At 40.7% G+C, this 23736-nt stretch overlaps 1 protein-coding gene across 2 annotated transcripts in view; it reads right to left on the minus strand.

The window, feature by feature from the left end:
* Positions 1–23736, minus strand: part of SETDB2 (SET domain bifurcated histone lysine methyltransferase 2) — a 98464-nt gene that overhangs the window by 64294 nt on the left and 10434 nt on the right. For both annotated transcript variants that reach the window (XM_054719793.1, XM_008145579.3), the window contains exons 4-5: positions 15205–15301; positions 4353–4916 (exon numbers count right to left, since the gene is read on the minus strand). In XM_054719793.1, coding sequence (XP_054575768.1) covers positions 4353–4916; positions 15205–15301 — 661 coding nt within the window. The remainder of the gene's footprint in view (positions 1–4352; positions 4917–15204; positions 15302–23736) is intronic.

A 23736-nucleotide genomic window follows, 5' to 3' on the forward strand; every position in this document is an offset into this window, starting at 1 on the left:
CTACAGACTCAATGCAATCCCCATTAAAATACCAATGGCATACTTTACAGAATTAGAACAAATACTCAAAAAATGTATATGGAACCATAAAAGACCCCGAATAGCTGCAGCAATCTTGAGAAAGAAAAATGAAGTAGGAGGGATCACAATACCAGATATCAAACTATACTACAAAGCCATTATAACCAAAACAGCCTGGTACTGGCATAAGAACAAGTATATAGACCAATGGTTTAGAACAGAGACCCCAGAAATTGATCCACACCATTATGATCAGTTAATATTTGACAAAAGAGGCAAGAACATACAATAGTGTAAAGACAGTCTCTTCAACAAATGGTGGTGGGAAAATTGGACAGACACATGCAAAAGTAGACCACCAACTTACACCATACACAAGAATAAATTCAAGGTGGATAAAAGACTTAAATGTAAGGCATGAAACCATAAAAATCTTAGAAGAAAACATAGGCAGCAAAATCTCAAGACATCTCACGTAGCAATATGTTTACGGATACATCTCCTAGGGCAAAGGAAACTAAGGAGAAAATACATGGAACTACATCAAAATTAAAAGCTTTTGCACAGCAAAAGAAATCACCATCAAATTGAAAAGGGAACCCACTGTATGGGAGAACATATTGGGCGATGATACATCTGATAAGGGGTTAATTTCCAAAATATATAAAGTACTCATACAACTCAACAAAAAGAAGACAAACAATCCAATTAAAAAATGGGCAGAAGACCTGAATAGACATTTTTCCAAAGAGGACATACAAATAGCCAAGAGACACATGAAAAAATGCTCAAAGTCACTAATTATCAGAGAAATACAAATTAAAACCACAATGAGATATCACTTCATAACCTGTCAGAATGGCTACCATCAAAAAAACCAACAAACAACAAGTGCTGGTGAGAATGTGGAGAAAAAGGAACTCTAGTACACTGCTGGTGGGACTGCAGACTGGTGCAGCCACTGTGGAAAATAGTACAGAGTTTCCTAAAAAAAAATTAAAAATGGAACTTTGTTTTGATCCAGCGACCCCACTTCTTGGAATATATCCTAAAAACCCCAAAATATTAATCAGAAAGAATATATGCACCCCTATGTTCATAGCAGAATCATTTACAATAGCTAAGATTTGGAAACAGCCCAAGTGCTCATCGGTAGATAAATGGATAAAAAAAGCTAAGGGAACTTATGTAATACTTTGAACAATAAAGAATTAAAAAAAAAAAAGCAATGGGACATTTAGACTATAGAATACTATGCAGCTGTAATACTATGCAGGGATCTCTTACTCTTTGGGACAACATGGATGAGACTGGAAAATATTATGCTAAGTGAAATAAGCCAAACTGAGAAAGACTAATATCACATGATCTCACTTATTTGTGGAACTTAATGAACAAAATGAACTGACCAACAAAATAAGATGTGAAGCAGGGAGGCATGGAACAGACTGACATACCTCTATATGGGGTTGGGGAGACAAGAAGAGATAAACCAAAGAACTTATATACTTACTAGAGGCCTGGTGCATGAAATTCGTGCATGGGGGGGTGGTCCCTCAACCCAGCCTGCACCCTCTCCAATCTGGGACCCCTCGAGGGATTCTGACCCCGGTGGGATCGGGCCTAAACAGGCAGTTGGACATCCCTCTCACAATCCAGGACTGCTGGCTCCCAACTGCTTGCCTGCCTGCCTTCCTGATTGCCCCTAACTGCTTCTGATTGCCCCTAAGTGCTTCTGCCTGCCATCCTGATCACCTCCTAACCACTCCCGTGCCAGCCTGTTAATGCCTAACTGCTTCCCTGACAGCCTGTCTGCCCCTAACTGCCCTCCCCTGCAGGCCTGGTCACCCCTAACTGTCCTCCCCTGCAGGCCTGGTCACCCCTAACTGCCCTCTCCTGAAGGCCTGGCCCCCCCCCCCCCCAACTGCCCTTCCCTGCAGGCCCGGTCATCCTCAACTTCCCTCCTCTGCCGGCCTGGTCACCCCTAACTGCCCTCCCTTGCAGGCTTGATCGCCCCCAACTGCCCTCCCTTGCAGGCCTGGTCTCTCCCAACTGCCCTCCCCTGCTGGCCATCTTGTGGTGGCCATCTTGTATCCACATGGGGGCAGCAATCTTGTTGGAGTGATGGTCAATCTGCATATTACTCTTTTATTAGATAGGATAGAGGCCTGGTGCATGGGTGGGGGCCAGCTGGTTTGCCCTGAAGGGTGTCCCGGATCAGGGTGGGGGTTCCCTTGGAGCGTGGGGCAGCCTGGGCGAGGGGCCTGTGGTGGTTTGCAGGCCAGCCACGCCCCCTGGGGACCCAAGTGGAGGTCCTGGTATCTGGGATTTATTTATCTTCTACAATTGAAACTTTGTAGCCTGGACAAGAGCCAAGCCTTCTGCTCGCTCCATGGTGGCAGCCATTTCTGTTGGGATTTATTTGTCTTCTATAATTGAAACTTTGTAGCCTGGAGTGGAGGCCTAGGCTGGCCAGGGCTGCAGAAGCTTGGCTTCCTCCATTGCCGGGGGCAACCCTAGCCTCCTGCTCTCTCCAGCTCCGTGGCTGCCGCCATTTTTGTTGGTATTTATTTATCTTCTATCACTGAAACTTTGTAGCATTGAGTGGAGGTCTAGGCCGGCAAGGGCAGGCGTAAAGTTTGGCTTCCTCCATTGCCGGGGGATCCCAAGTCTCCCTTCTGCTCTTCGTGGCCGCAGCCATCTTGGTTGGGTTTATTTGCATACTTGCTCCTGATTGGCTGGTGGGCGTGGCTTGTGGATGTAGCGGAGGTATGGTCAATTTGCATATTATGCTTTTTATTTGATAGGATACGCATAGCCCATGGACACATGCAATAGGGTAGTGAAGATCTGAGGGGTAGGAGGGGAAAGGAGGAGGGATGGAAGGGAGGGAAAAAAGGGGAGATATCTGTAATATTATTAACAATAAAAAATGCATCTAAAAATGAAAAAAAAAAGTAAACTTGGAACAATGACAGGTTTCCTCTATGACAGGCCTAAAGGAATGTAGCCAAAATCTTACATAACTTTTGTAAGATTTACACATTTCTTCTCACATTCCAACTGACAGGATGGTGAAAACTACTATCCATACTATTTCTTTTTATCTCTCTCATTATTTTGCCTAGTACAGGAAGGCATACTTGCATTAAATTAAATGTACATATAATACATTCCATTTTATATATGCACTAGAGGCCCGGTACACAAAATTTGTGCACAGGGGAGGGGGATCCCCTCAGCCCGACCTGCACACTCTCCAATCTGGAATCCCTCTCGCAATCTGGAACCAGTGGCTCCTAACCACTCACCTGCCTACCTGCCTGATGCCCCTAACTGCTCTCCTGAGGTCCTGATGGCCCTAACTGCTCTACCCTGATAGCCTGATCACCCTAACTGCTCTCCCTTCCTAGCCTGATCACCCTAACTGCCTAACTGCTCTCCCCTGCCAGCTTGATCCCCCTATCTGCTCTCCCCTCCTGGCCTGATTCCCCTAACTGCCTATCTGCGCTCCCCTCCTGGCCTGATTGCCCTAACTATCTGCTCTCCCCTCCTGGCCTGATCCCCCTAACTGGCTATCTGCTCTCCCTTCCTCTCTGTACCCTTCGGACCTCCGGCACAGGCATGCTGAGAGCTCTCCGCCGCAGCCTTGCCCCCATCCTGATTGGTTGTTACGTGGCATCATCCCAGACAATTTGCATATTCCTCTATTATTAGTATAATCACAAATTCATGTATATTACACACACATAAAACAAAATGATTTCAAAGTCCTAAGATATTAGAACATGTTTTCATTTTTTTAATGGAATGTCAATGTTATGATCAAGAGAGTACTAATTATAAGCACCATTAACTTCCTAAAAAATTGCAAGGAAATGATTTGTAAAAATAAAACATAACATATAGTGGTTAAAAGCATAGATTAATATTGTAGATCTTTAATTTGTTTGCCCTATGATCTTACAATTGGTTTCTCAATTTCCTCATTTGTGACATGAAAATAATATTACTACTTCATGGAGTTTTGTGAGAATTAAATAAGAAAATGTATGTAAAACAATTGTCACAATGTCTGGCACTGTTACATGGCATTAGCTGTAATAGTGATTTCGATACTAGCTTAAAGAAAATACTCACCTTGAGAAAATCATTTTCAAATTACTATAACTGGTAAAGAATTTTCTTTCCCATTGCTAGTGAGAAAGTGCTTTTTCCCATTTTAGATTCTTAGCCAACAGTTTTAGATAGACAAACTGATACGTAGTAGGACTTAATAAGTACCCCTAATATTCAGAAGATTTTTTGAAATGTCAGATTATTCTACTCACATGTCTATGCAGCCCTCAGAACAGTCACATGAATCAGTAAACATGTTGGAAAAGCTGTTTAGATAATATGCTCGTGGCCACATAGTCTTTCTGTACTTAAAGTGTGGAAGCTTTCTACTGTCAATTTCATTACAGAAAGAAATGGGCACCAATTCCACTCCATTGCTAATATCCAGAACTGAAACAATTTCTTCTTGCTTTGGGTAATTCCGAGTCAACTGAACATAGGTATTAAAAGAAAAGTTATCTGTAAATAAAAAGTTACACTCTGTCTCAAGCAGGTAACGAAAAACTTCCTCCATGTTTCGTAGACTCCTTCCACAAGGGGTTTTATAACTCACGTGGAGTGCTGAAGAATGAGAATTTGTCTTTGCATGTCGTCTTTGGAAGTGGCATGTAATTGGTAGCTGCAGAGGGTTTTCTCCCTTGAAGGTTAGTAGCATTTTCATCAGACAGGTACCAGAGCATTCATGACTTTTGTAAGATACATTCAAAGATGATTCTTTTTCTCTAAAGTCTGCAGCTTTATTTTCCAGAGGGATAATTTCCTCATTTTTTATAGATCTGTTTAAAATTAATTACTTATTAGTATCTCAAATATATAGTACAAATCCCCATTTTGAAAAACAACAACACTGCACATTAAGGTGGTAATTAGTTCCTACTACTTTCTTCTTAGATAACACAAAAATAAGCCAGACTCTGAGTATATGATATTCTGCAGCCATATAAAGATATGCCTCAACAGTCTTTCTTTGCCCTCCAGACATTAAATATGTGGTGTTTTTTCCAGCACTTCTCCAGTTGGGTGTCCAATAATTAATTCAGTTCAATTCTGACACCACCTACCTGGAATCAGTATCATATCCCACAAAGTAAAGGGCTCAGTCCCACAAGACTGTCCTCATTTCAGATGCAAAATACAAATCCCAGGTATCCATACTTCTGATCTAGCCTGGAATTCCCACAACCTACTCCCTCAGGTTTGATAATTTGTAGAAAGACTCACAGAACTCAGGAAAACACTAATTACTATTACCAGTTTATAATCCTATATAATAAAAGCCTAATATGCTAAGTGTCCGGCCAACCGTTCAACCAATCAAAGCGTAATATGCTAATGATATGCTAAGCCCACTCAACTGCTTGCTATGATGTGCATTGACCACCAGGAGGCAGACAGTCAACCAGTTGCTAAGATGTGCAGTGACCACCAGGGGGCAGATGCTCTAATAGGTGAGCTTGCTGCTGGGGTCTGGCAGATCTGGACTGAGTGAGACCGTGGTCCCTCCCCAACCCTGATCATGAACTGGTGGGTTCCCTTGGCCTGGCCTGCACCCTCTCACAACCCAGGACCCCTCAGGGGATGTCAGAGAGCCGGTTTTGGCCTGATCCCTGAGGCCAGGCCTAGGGTCCCCACTGGTGCATGAATTTGTGCACCAGGCCTCTAGTAAAAGATAAAACTCAATAACACTCAACAGAAAGTGATCCATAGGACAAGATAAGTGGGAAGGGGCACAGCATGCCTTCCCCGTGAGTGCCTGTCTCCTAGGTGTTCACCAACCAGGAAGCTACCAGAACCCTAATGTTTAGAAGTTTTTATGGAGGCTTCATTACAAGCATGACTGATTAAATCACTGCCCACTGGTGATTATCTGAATCTCTAGCCATTCTCTCCTTGGACAGAGTCCTTATGCACCAAAAGTTAGTTCTCCCTGGAGGTTGGAATGTAAGACTGAAAGTTTTAAGTTTCTAATCAGGGTTTAGTCTTTCTGGCAAGCAGGCCCCATACTGAAACTAGGAGCCCCTCAACAAGAGTCATTTCATTAGCACACCAAAGATACTCTTCTCAATCAGGAGTTCCAAAGGTTTTAAAAGCTTTGTGCTAGGCTCTGGGACAAAGATCAAGTAACTTATTATATCACAACCTAATTTCAGAATAGTCCAGAGAGCTGTGATTATAGCTGTAACATTTAGAGTTATTTGGAAAATGCACTCAATAAATAGGTGAGGAAGGTTACGTGGCATGCCTGATTCAAGCCTTCTGCCTTCAAAAAGTCTAGTAAAGGCTAGCCAAAAAATCATTCATTCATCAATAATCCTTTATACTGTATTTGCCTTAACAATTGCAACCAAGTGAATTTATTCCATAATATGTAATTTATCTGGCATCATAGTGATACATCTGAAAATGGTAAGTGGACAGGAGAAAATAGGATGGGTACTAATTCTAAGAAGAAAAAAAATCTGTGAAAAGATTCCATATGTATTTGGAACTCAGATTTTAATCTTTCACAAAGAACCTCAATTTTGTTTCATGTAATATTTTCCATCTTTAGGTGTCTTTATTATGAAACTAACATAGGTATCTTAGAGATATTTTCATACTCTATAAAGCAGCACTGTCCAACAGAATTTCTGCACTGATGGAAATGTTCTGTATCTGTGCTGTTGGATTGGGGAGCTGCTAGCCACATGTGGCTACCGAGCACTTTTAAATATGGCTAGTGCACAGTCAGAAAAAGACAAGTGTCACATGATCTCACTCATATGTAGAATTTAATGAACAAAATAACTGATGTACAAAATAGATCCATAGACACAGACACATGGAACAGACTGTGGAATCTCAGAGAAAAGGCGGGGGAGGGTGGATGGGTAGGAAGAGATCTACCAAAGAACTTGTATGCATATATGTATAACCCATGGATACAGACAATAGGTGTGAAGGCATGGGGTGGAGGTGGGCTAGAAAAGGTCAATGGGGAAAAAAAGGGGACACATGTAATACTTTCAACAATAAAGATTTTTTTAAAAAGAGAGAATGAATTTTTCTTAAATGTGGCTAATGCAACCAAAGAACTGAATTTTAAATTTTATTTATTTTAATTAATTCAAATTTAAATAGCCCATGTATAGCTAGTGGCTACCATATTGAATGCATAGATATGAGGTTCTTCATCCTTTTTCTGGCTGTATAGTAATCCTCTGCATAAACTCTACCATTTATTCAATTAGTCCTCTATTGTCTCCAATCTTTTGCTATTATAAATCACTAGAGGCCCAGCACATGATCAAATCGTGTGCAGTTAGGGTCTCTGGCCAAGCTGCAATCAGGGCTGTGTCCACTGCAACACTGCTCCACCTCCGTGGCCCCTGCCCCATGAACCTCCATGCTCACAGCCCCCGCCCCTTGAGGCTCCTCGGCCTCAGCAACACCCATGGCCCCGCCCCGCTATGAGAGCCGGACTGGTCCTTTGGTCATTTGGACCCACAGCTCCCTAGCCTGCTGTTTGGTTGTCCATCCAGTCGTTTCGGTCGTGACGGCACCTGGATTTTATATATTAGGATAATGTAACGAATAACCTTGTACATAACAATTTCATATATGTAAATATATCAGTGCAGAATATACTACCAGAAGTGGAAGTATTAGGTCACAAGGTAAATGGATTAGTAATTTTAAGATTGTCACGGGGTCTGCCCTCCAGCAATTTATGGGTACCTGCTTCCAAAACCTCACCAATCATTGGCTCTTGATGCTTTTGAATTTCTGACAATCTAATAGGCTAATGGATATAAACTTATTTATAAATCTTTTAATGTTGAAAACATTTGTTACCAATTTTTCTCTGTCACTGCTTTGATGAATATTCTCGCACATAAAAATCCTTCACCAAATTCCTGATTATTACCTTAGTATACATTCCTTTAAAAGGAATTAATTACTAAAAAAAAAGAGTTCAACAGGAATATACATTTAAAAATAAGTTTTTATTAATCAAACTTTCAAAATACTCATAGAAGTGTATTCTACTCATAGAAAAGGCTGATTGATATATTGGATCCTCCATGTGCTTGTGAGAACTGCAGAACTAACCTTTGTGAGAACTGCAAAACTAACTGTCCAAACCTCTGCATCAAGAGACAACCAAAATCTAGCAAGGCTAGAATGTCTCTAGAATGACCCCAGACCCCCAATATAATGCCTGCCTGAGAAAGCTTGAGGCTCCCAGAATTTACTGTTTCTTCTAGCCAACAACTGAAGATAAACCCCTAATCCGAAAGCCATTCCTTTGAAAGGCAATCATCAGGAAAAATAGGGCCTCTGTCTTCCAGTCTCTGTGGAAGAACAGAATCTTAACTCTGATAATTGCCAGCTAGCACACTCAGCTGGCCTCAAGGGTACTCACACTCACCAACCCTTTTATAATTTTTCACTTGAGCCCCTACTCTTCCTCCCTCCTTCATTCCCCTTAAAACGTTAGTCACCTCAACAGCATAAATTGAAATGGAGCTCAACTTGTTCCTCTATTGTCAGCAGGTACTAAATAAAATGTTTTCACTGCTTTAACTAATATCTTTATCTTTGACAGGGTACCAAACTTCATTAATAACCAACATTTTGCCTATTTTGTTTCATCTATTCTCCCCACCTCTTGCCTCATCTTGAAACATACAGGAGTTTTAAAGCAAATTATAGACATTACATAACCTGAAATAATTCAGTATTGATTTCTAACAAATAAGGCTTTTTAGAAATATATATTCTCATTTCCCTGATTATCTTAAAATTTATTTGAATCAGAATTTGAACAATCTTCACACATTGTATTTGATTCAGATGTATTTTATGTCTCTTTAATCTTCAAACAGTGCCTCTTCATTTTATGACATTTGTTTGTCCAACTTAAGTAAGTTGTGTCATTTGTCCTGTAGCATTTCCTGCATTCTGGAATTTGGCTGATGCCTTTATTGTGGTGTTGTCATTTAATTCATTCCTCTATCGCTTCTATTCCTGGTAGATCAGTAGTCAGTTCTAGAAGCTTATTAGATTCAGGATCAATTTTGGTGATGGTGGTGGTGGGGTATAGTAATACATAGGTGGTGCTATAAATTTCCTATTGAGTCAAATAAAGTGACACACAATGTCCGATTGTTCACTTTTAGTGATGTTAAGATTTGTAAGTAGGTTAGGGTGTGTTCAGCCAAATCCATTCATCGGAAAGTTCCTCACGAATCTTTCACATAACAGGTTTGTCACTGACTCATGGTGGTGTCAGTCCCCAATGGTGCTACTAATTTATGGTAAGTACAAAAATTGGAAGTTGGAAAAGTTTAAAAACTTGACAGTAATTTGCCATTGCCACATTTTATTATATTTTATAAGATTATCGCTCTTCAATAAATTGGAACTTTAAAAATAAAACACCTACTCTCACCACAGTTACAGAGCACTGTCCTAAGTCCACTGTTTCTTGGGGGCGGGGGAAGGGTATGTTATAAAAATAACAATCTTCTTATTCTATCATTCTTAGAATTTTCTGGATGGAATTTTTAAAATATATATATTTTATTGACTTCAGAGAGGAAGGGGGGGGGAGAGAGAGAGAGAGAGAGAGAGAGAGAGAGAGAGAGAGAGAGAGAGAGAGAGAAAGAAACATCAATGTTGAGAGAGAATCATTGATTGGCTGCCTCCTGCATGTCCCCTACTGGGGTTCGAGCCCACAACCCGGGCATGTGCCCTTGACTGGAATTGAACCTGGGACCTGTCAGTCCACAGGTGGACGCTCTATCCACTGGACCAAACCAGCTAGGGCTGGAATTCTTTTATAAAGAAGAACTTTTCTTCATCAACTAAGGTTATCATGAAACACAGTATAGGTGAGGCAGAATAAATGCTTGATTCTTTTTATTTCCTAGTATTCAGAATGATAATGAATAGTATCCTAGCAACTACCAATGTGACTTAAAATTTTAATTTTTATAATATTATTATGAACCCATGGTTTTTATATATTTAATGTGTTTAAATCATTACAGTGATTATTCCTTTTGATGTTGAAATTGTGTCATTTGGCCAGTGGGAGCTCCTTCAGGTTTGGTCCTGCATCTTTCAAACACAAATGGTAGTGTTGGATAGCATTTTTGCTTTCCATCACAAGATGTCCCTGGTTTGGAATCCGCCATTTCTCTACTGCAGCAATTTTCAATCTTTTTAATCTCATGGCACACATAAACTAATTCTGCAGCACACAAAAAAAATGTGACAAAAAAGTAGGTATAATTATGATTCATTCACAGTGGACATCTATTGTTATGTTGGCTGCTGTCACTTTTTTCATTTGACAATCTAAGGGAAAAGACGTCAGTGTCCCTGACTAAATAGTTAGGTATTGCATGTTTTAAAACACTGGTTGAAAATTGCTGCTCTACGTGACAAGGAATCCATTTAATGAGATATGACATTTAGAGATCACAATCATGGTGCTAGGAGATATACACATTTTAATCAATACAGATTTTGAAACTGCTTTCCAAAAATGCTGGCCAATTACACTCCCATAAGCATAAATGAATACTAATCTAATTAAATCTTATTTTAAATATCTTAATCAATTTGATAGATGAAAATTGTATTTTATCACCTCTTAATTTGTTTATTACCACTAGGGAGTTTATTAATAATAGGGAGTTTGAACAAAAGTTCATGTTTATTGGTCTTTTATGTTTCCTTTGGTGAACTGTCTATTCATATGCTTTGTTCATTTTCCTATGGGGTTCATTCTTCCTTCGAAGATTTCTTGAGTGCCAACTATGTAGCAGGTGTTATGGAAACAATGAGAACTCAATGATCTCAAGGAGCTTACATTCTAGGCAGAGTATTAAGTATTTACTAGTAAAATAAAGTATAGATAATGTTATGAACGAAGCCATGATACTTAATGTCATGGAAAGAGATCTAATCTTTACTTTTCTGTGTGTTTTTTTAAGGTTCTAAATTAATTTTTCTATAGTTTGGAAGTCCAAATCATCTGAAATTTTTAAAAAATATATTTTATTGATTTTTTACAGAGAGGAAGAGAGAGGGATAGAGAGTTAGAAACATTGATGAGAGAGAAACATCGATCAGCTGCCTCTTGCACAACCCCTACTGGGGATGTGCCCGCAACCAAGGTACATGCCCTTGACCGGAATTGAACCTGGGACCTTTCAGTCCACAGGTCGACGCTCTATCCACTGAGCCAAACCAGTTTCGGCATGAAATTTTTAAAAATACATTTTTATTAATTTTTAGAGAGAGAGGAAGAGGGAGGGAGAGAGAGAAGCATCAATGTGAGAGGGAAGCATCAATTGGCTGCCTCCTGCATCGACGTGGGAGGCAACTCATCAATGTCTCTCTCTCACATTGATGTTTCTCTCTCTCTCTCCCTAAAATCAATAAAAATATATATATTTTAAAAGAAATGAATGTAAACTATATTCATCTTAAAGACTGCAGTAAACATTTGTTTTCTGTTCCGTTCTTCTCGGAAAGATGGCCATTTTAATTTCAGTAAAGGCAAATCTGTTGGATCATGTATTCATACTGGGCTATTTCTAGTCTCTCTAAAAAATTTAAGATATAAAATAATATCATGAAGTAACACGCGCAGTAGATCATGTAGTGTTTAGCTGGGGCAGATTTTATGGGAACCTAAGAACCAATTGATACCATACAGAGAGAAACTGATCTCAACAATGTGGACCCTCAGGTACTGATTTCCCAGTTTCAAATCTAGTCCCCATATGGCCTGCTGTGTTACAGTTTCTGTTCTTAAACACCTATTTTATTTATATGTGTGTATGTGTGTATGTAAATACGTGTAGGTTAGGAGTGTGTGTGTTTTCTTTAAAGAAAAAAAAAAAGCTCTTTTGGGTGTTTATATGCATGTGATATAAAAAATCAAATGGCTTAAATTCAAACCTGGGTCTTTTAGCAATGGGGCAAGAGCCCACTTTCACCATGTATATTAGCCAAAGCTATATACCTGGTGTATCTCTAATGAATTCCACTACTTAAGATGGCCGTGTGTTCCTAAAAAATTACTAAACTAAGAAAAAGAATTAAGCCAGGTTTCCTAACAATACAAAAGTAGGTATTTTTGTAAAAATTATCATTAAAATAACTTTTAAAAAAGTCTTTCTTACTGATTTTTAGAGAGAGAGGAAGGGGGAGGGGAGAGAAAGAGAAACATTGATGTGAGAGCAGAACATCAATTAGCTGCCTCCTGCACGCCACCTACTGATCAAACCTGAAACCCTTCAGTGCATGGGACAATGCCCAACCACCTGAGCCACACTGGCCAGGGCTAAATTTGTTTTTATATGTACCTATGTAATAGCTCACTTATATGGAGTGGAAATTAAACTTAGGAATAAAACTTAAAAAGCCAGTTTCCTATCAGATCTAAGATTTTCACTTTGGTTTTCCATTGACAAATTATATGACATTGAACAGTTCAGTTAGGGCCTGTTCATCTGTTATTCACCATTTAGTTTGGCAGTTTGCCTATTTGACCACTGACCTGCTAGAGTCGCTCAACTACTAAAAGCAAAACAAATAATAAACTCATGATCTGCAGAGGAAATACAAAATAATCCTTTAAAGATAATCCTTTAAACATTATTGGTCAAGAATGAAATGTGGCCTTAGAATTCATAATGGTTAAGGAAGAAAATCCTAAGCCTAATCCCTTCATCTGAAAAGATCTCAGTCAAGCTACTTTGAAACAATAAGACAATCTGTTGGGGAATGATCATATAAAGTTAACTGATAATAGAGAGAAGGGGAGGCTCAAAAACAATTTTCCTTTGTCTTTTCTATAACTATTGCTGCTGCCCTCAAGTTGGAAAGACCAAAGAAAAATGAAAAGAAACTGAAGTCTGTGACAGTTTAAAAGGGGTCCTAGAATGCTACTTTATTTAAACATATTTAAGATTCTAGACCCAAATAAATTAAATCTCAAGACCCAAATAAATTAAATATAAAAAATTTAAATATAAATAAAAAATAGAAAAATACTGCCCTAATTTTTTTAAAGGGAACCTTCCAGCCCTGGCCAGTTTGGGCCAGCTGTTAGAGCTTCGGCCTGCAGACAGAGGAGTTGCCAGTTTGTCCCAGCCCCTGCCAGGGCATGTGGGGAAGGCAACCAATTGATGTGTCTCACATTGATGTTTCTCTCTCTCTCCCCCTTCACTCTCTCCCTTCCCCTCTTTCTAAAAAAAATGGAAAAAATAACCTCAGGTGAGAATTTAAAAAAATAATAATGAAAAAGAGAACAGTCCAGAAAGTACAGAAGGGTTAGCTTAATATTGACCCCTAAACAATTCTAAAAGAGAGAATCAGGCCATGTGACTTTTAAATACTTATGATTTAAAAAGCCAACATGGACTGGTTTACAAAAAAAAAAGTGCAAATAAACCTAATCATACTTTTTGATAAGGGTTGATAAAGTTTGATAATAACAAAGAATGCTACAGCAGTGAATCCTGATTTTCTCATAGTCTTATGAGTACGAAAGAGAAACATAGGCAGGACAATGATAGAGGTAAATAAATTCACAACTAGTTGAACAGTTCTTTATGAAGAGTAATGAAAAGAGGTCTCTAGCAGTGAGCTTCAATAAAGACTAGAAAACTTATTTAAATATTTGTGCAAGATGAAAAGCTAGTAAGAAAATATAACAGATAAGAGTTTCAAAATTTGAGAGGATTATAAGCTAGGATAATAGGACACTTAAGAATGAAAAAAAATTCCTGCATTTAAGCTTAAAATATAATTATCTAAATATAAGATGGAGAACAGTTTGTCTGGAGGCAATTTATATAATAAGAATCTATTTTAGTGATTTAACTTTTTAAAAGGTAATAAAACTTTATGCTGTATATAAGAAAGTCAGAATTCAGCGCCAGTTAAAGTGTTTTAAAACTGCGAACTTAGCTTTCTCTGAGAGTTTTTGATGAGCCTTTTAGACTCAAACTGCAATGACATCTCTAACATTTGTAAATGCAAATCATGTGCAATAGTGTCACTATACACCTCTCATAAACACTGGAAAAAAAAAAAGAATTCTGTATTGACAACTTTTTTTGTTACTTTACTATGTAGCTGGAAGGACAATCAACTTAATAACTTACTTTCTAAAGACACTTTTTGGTTTTTTGAAATTCTGTTCCCTACAAAACATTTTCAGAAACTTTCCTTTAACTAGTAACTTGAAAGGTTTAACACAGGCATTACCTACTGAAAATAAAGACTAAATGTCAGAGTGTCAGATTTCCTCTTGTACCATTCTACTAAGGAATTCTGCTGAGGAATCTATACTGAAATTAGTGGTTAAAGAAGAAAAGGTCAGCCCAGCTGGTGTGGTTCAGTGGTGGAGCATCAACCCATGCACCAAGAAATTGCCAGTTTGACTCCCAGTCAAGGCACATTCCCTGGTTGAGGCTTGATCCCCAGTGGGGGCCATGCAAGAGGCAGCTATCAATGTTTCTCTCTCATCAATGTTTTTTTTTTTTTTTCTCTCTGCCTCTTCCTTCTTCTCTCTAAAAATCAATAAAAACATTTTAAATAAAGAAAAGGTCAGAAAAATTTAGACTATTCTTATAAAATTTCTGATACTAATTTAGCGCTATTATGCATCTTAAAAACTGAACTGATACTGAAAGAAATACTTTTGACCCTTTTCAATACTCCACTTTAAAAGAAATAATCCAGCAAAAACAATTTTCTAGTTGAAAAAAAACACCAATTTGGTAAATTTCAATATAATAATATACAAAGACATCCTAAGCTAAATTTAATTAAAAGATTTGATTATCTAAGGATATTAAAAAGTAAACAACCTATTAAGGGACTCAAGAAATTTTATCCTACCTAAAACGCTAAAATTTACAACTTTTAATTCTTTTAGTAGGAATCTTTTTTAATATATTCTATCTACTCTTCTGTAAAATGAGTAGCAAGAGTAAATCTCTTTCTGGGAGCAACACTAATAACAACAAAATTAAATTAAACAGATATACATACAGAACTGTACAGTCTTTTGGAACAAAGTCTTCATATGATGTAGATGGCAATGAACCTGATTTGTTTTCCTGTTCATTCTCGGTCAAAGATTTATGATCTACATAAAAAAACACACAAAAACATGAATAACAAGTACACCAACTTAAAAACTATTCACAATAATATCTAAGTAATATCTTTATTAACTAGAGATATATGGAGCTCCATATAATTATAATCCAAGGCCACTCCTTGGCCCACTGAAAAACAAATATCCGTCTTTAATTATCTAGATAAAGAAAGGAAGTTTAAAATCTGATAGTTGAGCCCTGACTGGTTTGGCTCAATGGGTAGAGCGTCGGCCTGAGGACTAAAGGGTCCCAGGTTCGATTCCGATCAAGGGCATGTACCTTCGTTGCAGGCACATCCCCAGTAGGGGGTGTGCAAGAGGCAGCTGATTGATGTTTCTCTCTCACTGATGTTTCTAACTCTCTATCCCTCTCCCTTCCTCTCTGTAAAAAAGTCAATAAAATATTAAAAATAAAATCTGATAGTTGAAGTGAGCTATAATAACTGATCAAAAATAAATAAGTTTTACAAATTAAGAATTTCTGATTTTAACAGAAAACTTCTTTGCATGAGTTAGTGTAAACCCACATTAACAAATATGAATAGACAAATGTATATGAGCATAGTTAGAAATAAGATTTACTAAAAAACATGGAGGTTTAAAATTAATCATTAGTTAAGGGGTAAAGGAGAATTAATAATTTCTTTCAAGAAAATATCTAATCCTTTGTGTAGGGACACAGCAAATATTTACAGCTTATTATACACAAGCAAGGAAAATAAAGGTAATTTTTAGTGATTTGTGGAGTATAGGCTGGATCTTAGATGGCTTGTTTTGACCTGAACACCAAATCATTTTGTTTCTCTCCAGTCTCAGTATACTTATTTATTTATTTTTATTTAAAAAAAAAATATTTTATTGATTTCAGAGAGAAAGGGAGAGGAAAAGAGAGAGAGAGAGAGAAACATGAATAATGAGAGAGAATCATTGATCGGCTGCCTCCTGCATGCTCCTGACTGGGGATTGATTTTGCCCGGAATCGAACCTGGGACCCTTCAGTCCACAGACCGACGCTCTATCCACTGAACCAAACCAGCCAGGGCCCAGTCTCAGTATTTTTTAAAATACTAACATGAAATTTTATTACTAGAAAGTTGTTAATCCTTGTATTTGCTATACATAACAAATCTACAGCCAACATCATACTAAATGGGCAAAAACTACTTTCCCTAAAAACAGGAACACACAGGGTTGTCTGCTTTCACCGCTTTTATTCAACACTAGAGGTCCGGTGTACAAAATTCATGCACGGGGGGGGGGGGGGGGGGGACGAGGGGTGTCCCTCAGCCCAGCCTGCACCCTCTCCAATCTGGGACATCCCTCTCACAATCTGGGACTGCTGGCTCCCAACCGCTTGCCTGCCTGCCTGCCTGATTGCCCCTAACTGCTTCTGCCTGCCAGCCTGATCGATGCCTAACTGCTCCCCTGCTAGCCCGATCGCCCCAACTGCCCTCCCCTGCTAGCCCAGTAACCCTCAACTGCCCTCCCCTGCTGGCCTGGTTGCCCTTAACTGCCCTCCCCTGCTGGCCTGGTTGCCCTTAACTGCCCTCCCCTGCTGGCCTGGTTGCCCCTAACTGCCCTCCCCTGCTGGCCTGGTCGCCCCTAACTGCCCTCCCCTGCAGACCTGGTTGCCCCCAACTGCCCTCCCCTGCCAGCCTGGTCTCCCCCAACTGCCCTCCCCTGCCAGCCTGATCGCCCCCAACTGCCCTCCCCTACAGGTCTGGTCACCCCCAACTGCCCTCCCCTGCAGGCCTGGTTCCCCCACAACTGCCTTCCCCTGCAGGCCTGGTACCTCCCAACTGCCCTCCCCTGCTGACCTGGTCACCCTTAACTGCCCTCCCCGGCCACCATCTTTGACCACATGGGGGCAGCCATCTTGTGCGAGGGCATGAGGGTCAATTTGCATATTACCTCTTTATTATATAGGATAGTACTGGAAGTCCTAGCCACAGCAATCAGACAAGAAGAAAAAAAAGGCATCCAAATTGGAAAGGATGTAAAACAGTCATTATTCGCAGATTACATAATATTATACATAGAAAACCCTAAAGACTTCACCAAAAAGTACTTTTTTGGCAATGCAGCAGGATACAAAATTAATACCCAGAATTTGTTGGCATTTTTATACACCAATAATGAACTCTCAGAAAGAGAAATGAAAAAAAAATCCCATTTATCAGTGTAATAAAAAAATTAAGATACTTAGGAATAAACTCAACCAAGGAGGTAAAAGACTTGTACTCAGACAATTACAGAATGTTGAAAAAGAAGATATAAACAAGTGGAAGAATATACCATGTTCATGGACTGGTAGAATTAGTGTCATTAAAATTTACATGCTACCCAAACAATCTACACTGAGTGGCCAGATTATTATGATCTCTGAACACATGGATTCATGCATGGGTGGGGTCCGGCCAGCCTGGCCAGTGGGAGGGGACATGGGTGGTTGGCTGGCCTGCCTGCTGGTCAAACTCCTGGTCGAGGGGACAATTTGCATATTAGCCTTTTATTATATAGGATATACACTGAGTGGCCAGATTATTATGCATTCAGAGATCATAATCTGGCCACTCAGTGTATAGATTCAATGCAATCCTTATTAAAATACCAATGGCATGTTTCATAGATCTAGATCAAACACTCCAATTTATATGGAAACAAAAAAAGATCCTCAATAGCTGAAGCAATTTCTTGAGAAAAAAGAACAAAGTTGGAGGGATCACACTACCAGATAGCAAGCTATACTATACAGCCACTCTAATCAAAACAATCTAATACTGGCACAAGAACAGGCATACAGATCAATGGAACGGAACAGAACCAGAAATCAACACAAGCCATTATGCTCAACTAATACTTGGTAAAGGAAGGAGGCAGAAAATACACTGGAGTAAAGACAGTCTCTTCAATAAATGGTGTTATGATAATTGAACAGATAGATGCAAAAAAAATGAAACTAGACACCAACTTACACCATACACAAGAATAAACTCAAAATATAAAAAAGATGTAAACGTGAGTCGTGAAACTATAAAAATCCTTGTAGAAAACATAAGAAGCAAAATATAAGACATTGCAAGTAGCAAAATTTTCACTGATACAAAGCCTAAGCAAGAGAAACAAAGGGAAAAGTAAACAAATGAGACTACATCAAAATAAAAAGCTTCTGCACAGCAAAAGAAATCAGCATCAAAATGAAAAGGGAACCCACTGTATGAAAGAACATATTTGCCACTGATACATTTGATAAGGGGTTAATATCCAAAATGTCCGGCTGATGTGGGTCAGTGGTTGAGCGACGACTGACCTATGAACCAGGAAGTCCTGGTCAGGGCACATGCCCGGGTTGCGGGCTCGATTCCCAGTAGTGGGTGTACAGGAGGCAACTGATCAATGATTCTCTCTCATCATTGATGTTTCTATTTCTCTCTCCTCCCTTTTCCTCTCTGAAATCAGTAAAAAAATATATTAAAATAAAAACAAACAAAAACGTATATATAAAGTACTCATACAACTCAACGAGAAGACAAACAACCCAAACAAAAAATGGGCAGAAGACCTAAATAGACACTTATTTCTCCAAGAAAGACATACAAATGGCCAAGAGATACATGAAAAAATGCTCAATGTCACTAATCATGAGAGAGATGCAAATTAAAACAACAATAAGGTACCACCTCACATCTGCCAGAATGACTACCATTAACAAATCAACAAACAAGTGAGGATGTGGAGAAAAGGAACCCTTAGTACACTCCTGGTGGAAATGTAGACTGGTACAGCCACTATGGAAAATAGTGTGTGAGTTTCTTAAAAAAATTAAATATGGAAATGCTGTTTGACCCAGTGATCCCACTTCTAGGAATATAACCTAAGAAGCCAGAAATGCCCATTAGAAAGAATATATGCACCCCTATGTTCATAGCAAATTTATTTACAAAATCTAAGATGTGGAAATTGCTCAAGTGCCCATCAGTAGATGAATGGATAAAAATATAGCGGTACATTTACACAATGGAATACTATGCAGCTGTAAAAAAAGAAGGATCTCTTACCCTTTGAGACAGCATGGAGGGACCTAGAGAGCATTATGCTAAGTGAAATAAGTCAGTCAGTCAAAGACAAGTTTCACATGATCTCACTTACATGTGAAATCTAATGAACAAAATAAACTGATAAACAAAATAGATCCAGAGACATGGAAGCATGCAACAGACTGAGGAGCCTTAGAGGGAAGGGAGAAATCAACCAAAGAAATCCTCTCTAATAAAGGAGTAATATGCAAATTAACCAACACTCTTGCTACACAAGCCACGCCTACTAGCCCATCAGAGTGAGTATGCAAATAAACCCAACCAAGATGGTGGTTAATTTGCATACACAGGTGCCCTGAGCGGACCCCTGCAACGGATGGCAGGGAGCTGGGGTCCGCTCCAGCATCAGGCCGAAAGCCTCTGGCGGAGGCTTTCGGCCTGGTGCATGAGTGGACCCCCTGCGATCCATCACAGGGAGCTGGGTGTCCGCTGTGGCCTGGTGCCGGAGCAGACCCCCTGCAATCGATCGCAGGGAGCTGGGGGTTTCTTTGGCCTGGTGCACCAGCGGACCCCCTGTGATTGATCGCCTGGGCAGGGAGCTGGGGGTCTGCTTTTGGCCTGGGCAGGAGGGGACCCCCTGCAATTGATCGCAGGGAGCTAGGGGTCTGCTCCTGCCCAAGAGGCTTTCGGTCTGGGCAGGCCTGGGCAGGGTTGAGCCGGTGATCAGAGGGAGCTGGAGGGGCCTGCCCAGGCCTAAAGCTTCGGCCAGAGGCTTTAGGCCTGGGCAGGGCCCAGCCGTTGATTAGTGTGAACTATAGAGGAAACACCTTTTCTGACTGCACATTGGCTAAGCTTCCTGTATGCCACTGGTAATATTCTTAGTAACTTGGGTAATAAGAATCCAAAAAGGTGATCTAGGACTTTTCCACCACACTTCTGGAGAAAAAAATGAAGGTCCACTGCTGGAGGGCTAAGAAATGTCATATTCTGCCCTAGCCGGTTTGACTCAGTGGATAATGCCTGGGCCTGCAGACAGCAGGGTCTGGGTTCGATTCTGATCAAAGGCATGTACCTAGGTTGCAGGCTCCTCCCTGGCCGGATCAGGGCTCATGCAGGAGGCGACCAATGAAAGTGTTCCTCTCACTTTGATGTTTCTCTCTGTCTTTCCCTTTCTCTTCCACATTCTCTAAAAGTCAATGGAAATATATCCTCAGTGAGGATAAAAAATAAAGAAAGAAATGCATATCCTATGAAAGACACATCTTGAAAATGCCTAAAGAAAGTTGTCATTTTTTCTTGGTGAAGGGACTGGAGTCCGTGTTGATAAAAACACCTTGGTGGCTGCGGTGACTTGCAGTGGCTGCAGCAGCGGGGTGATGGGGCTGGTGCCTTCCCCTGATCAGCCCGGTTGCCTCCCACAAAGGGAGGCCAGACTGCGGCTTAGGTCCGCTCCCCGTGGGGCGCGGGCCTAAGCCGTCAGTAGGACATCCCCTGAGGACTCCCAGTATGTGAGAGGGACCCCTGACCCCCAGTGCACAAATTTCGTGCACCGGGCCCCTAGTTATATACATATATGCATAACCCATGGACACAGACAATAGTGGGGTGAAGGCCTGAGGAGGGAAGGAGGGGAGTCAATAGGGAAAAGGAATGGGGACACCTGTAACAATAAAGATAAATTAAAAAAAATTTTAAATGTCAATTATATAACTCCCACTTACTTAAAAACAGTGCTCTACCACTGGCAAACACATACTTTTATATTAATGAGTTTATTTTATTAAGTTCATTACAACTCAGATAAACTACTAAACATATTAAATGACAATATTCAGCATCTCTATTGACAAAATTACTACTTTAAAAGAACCAAAACAAAAATCCAACTTACTTTCTTTTTTAATTAATCCCCACCCAAGAATATGCCATTTTTAAAAACTGATTTTAGAGAGAGAGGGAGAGAGACAGAGTGGGAGGAAGGAAAGGAGACAGAGAGAGAGAGAGAGAGAGAGAGAGAGAGAGAGAAATATCCATCGGTTGCCTCCCATACACAACCCGACCAGGGATTGAACCCATAATCTAGGTATGCACCCTGACCAGGAATGGAACCCACAACCTTTTGGTGTATGAAATGACGCTCCAGCCAACTGAGCCACCAGGGCCACTTACTTTCTTTTAGTGGGAAATATATTGTCTCCGAAATAAAAAAAGAATTGTTTAAATTTAGTTATCTAAACACCTCTTGTATTTAAAAGCTTTTCTTCAAAACTACTATAATCCTTTAGCCTTTTGCACTCAGATGTCGAGTGTGACTCGACATGGTTAGCAGAATAAAAGAAATCGAGAAAAAAGCAAGCGAGTGCAAAGGGTTAAGGATGTGCTGATTCCAAGTGCAACTGAAGGATACTGCGAAAGGCTCTTTTCATATAGAATCTACTAGTGGACCAGTACATAAAATTCGTGCACGGGGGGATGGGGGGGTGTCCCTCAGCCCGGCCTGCACCCGCTCCAATCTGGGACCCCTCGAAGGATGTCCTACTGCTGGTTTACAGGGATCGGGCCTAAACCAGTAGTCGGACATCCCTCTCACAATCCGGGCCTGCTGGCTCCTAACTACTCACCGGCCTGCCTGCCTGCTTGCCTGATTGCCCCTAACCACTCTGCCTGCTGGCCTGCTCGCCCCCAAATGCCCACCAGCCTGATTACCCCCAACTGCCCCCCCGTGCCAGTGTGCTCGTCCCCAACTGCCCCCCCCCCCCCGCTGGCCCGCTCGCCCACACTTTCCCTCCCCACTGGCCTGCTCGCCCCCAACTGCCCTCCTGCTGGCCTGCTCACTCCAAACTGCCCCCCTCCGCCATCCTGATCACCTCCAACTGACCCCCACTGACATCCTGCTGGCCCCCAACTGGCCCCCCTGCTGGTCTGCTTACCCTCAACAGCCCTGCCCCCAACCAGCCTGATCACTCACAACTGTCATTCCACCCTGACCTGATCACCCACAACTTCCCTCCCCTCTTGGCCTCTAACCGCCTCTACCTCAGCCCTGCCACCATGGCTTTGGCCAGAAGAATGTCTGGAAGGTCTCCTGGAAGGCCTCCCAGTCTAATTAGCATATTACCCTTTTATTAGTATAGATTATTAGTATAGATAGAGGCCTGGTGCATGGGTGGGGGCCGGCTGGTTTGCCCTGAAGGGTGTCCCAGATCAGGGTGGGGGTTCCCTTGGGGCTTGGGGCAGCCTGGGCGAGGGGCCTGTGGTGGTTTGCAGGCTGGCCACGCCCCCATGGGGTGAGGGTCCCCGCTGGGGGAACGTGGCCAGCCTGGGTGAGGGGCTGAGGGCCGTTTTCAGGCTGGCCACACCCCCTTCAGGGTGGTGGTCCCCACTGGGGTGCCTGGCCAGCCTGGGTGAGAGGCTGATGGCTCCCACCCCTTCCTCCCTCCCTCCCTCCCTCCCTCCCTCCCTCCCTCCCTCCCTCCCTCCCTCCCTCCCTCCCTCCCTCCCTCCCTCCCTTCCTTCCTTTTCAGTGCCTCCTTGAGCAGAGGCCAGGGCCGGCTGGAAGCAGGCATCTGGGATTTATTTATCTTCTATAATTGAAACTTTGTAGCCTTGAGCGGAGGCCAGGGCCGGCGGGAAACTTGGCTTCCTCCATAGCTGGGGGCAACCCAAGCCTCCTGCTAGCTCCAGCTCCGTGGCCGCCGCCATCTTTGTTGGGTTAATTTGCATACTTGCCCTGATTGGCTGGTGGGCATAGCGGAGGTACGGTCAATTTGCATGTTTCTCTTTTATTAGTGTAGATTATTATAAAAATATGTTAGCTACTAAAATTGAGAATACTTTTGAGCAACAAAAGATTTCTTTAAAATATACTGATGATGCTAGGCTATATTTTCAGTGATTTAAAACCTTAAGGCTCCAAATTACAGCAGTTAAAATTATTATAATTTACTGATAATATTTAATAGTAATTCACATCTAATAAATGTGCTTCCCCAACAATTTAGCAAATCAGGGACAGACTAAGATTTATAGTATATAAATAGGATATATTTATATATATTTATATAAAATATATATATATTTATATATATTTATACGATAGTGATTCTAATAAAGTGACTTTTAATATTTCTTTTTCTAATCCTGGTATATTATTTTTGATTAGCTATAACATAAATTTGTTTATAGTTTTGAAGACTGACAGTCTAATAATAATCTAGGAATTAAAAACTTTCCCACCCATTTATCTATACCAGAATATTCCTTCCTAGTAGTGTTCTTCACACAAAGCTGTTTTTTGGTGGCTTGGAGTCTTAAAATTTTATTTGCCCTTCTTATACAAAAAGCTTTTATGAATAAGAGATACATTTGTTCATGCCTTCCCTAGGA

The sequence above is a fragment of the Eptesicus fuscus genome, chromosome 8 (assembly GCF_027574615.1).
Source record: "Eptesicus fuscus isolate TK198812 chromosome 8, DD_ASM_mEF_20220401, whole genome shotgun sequence".
Lineage (NCBI taxonomy): Eukaryota > Metazoa > Chordata > Mammalia > Chiroptera > Vespertilionidae > Eptesicus > Eptesicus fuscus.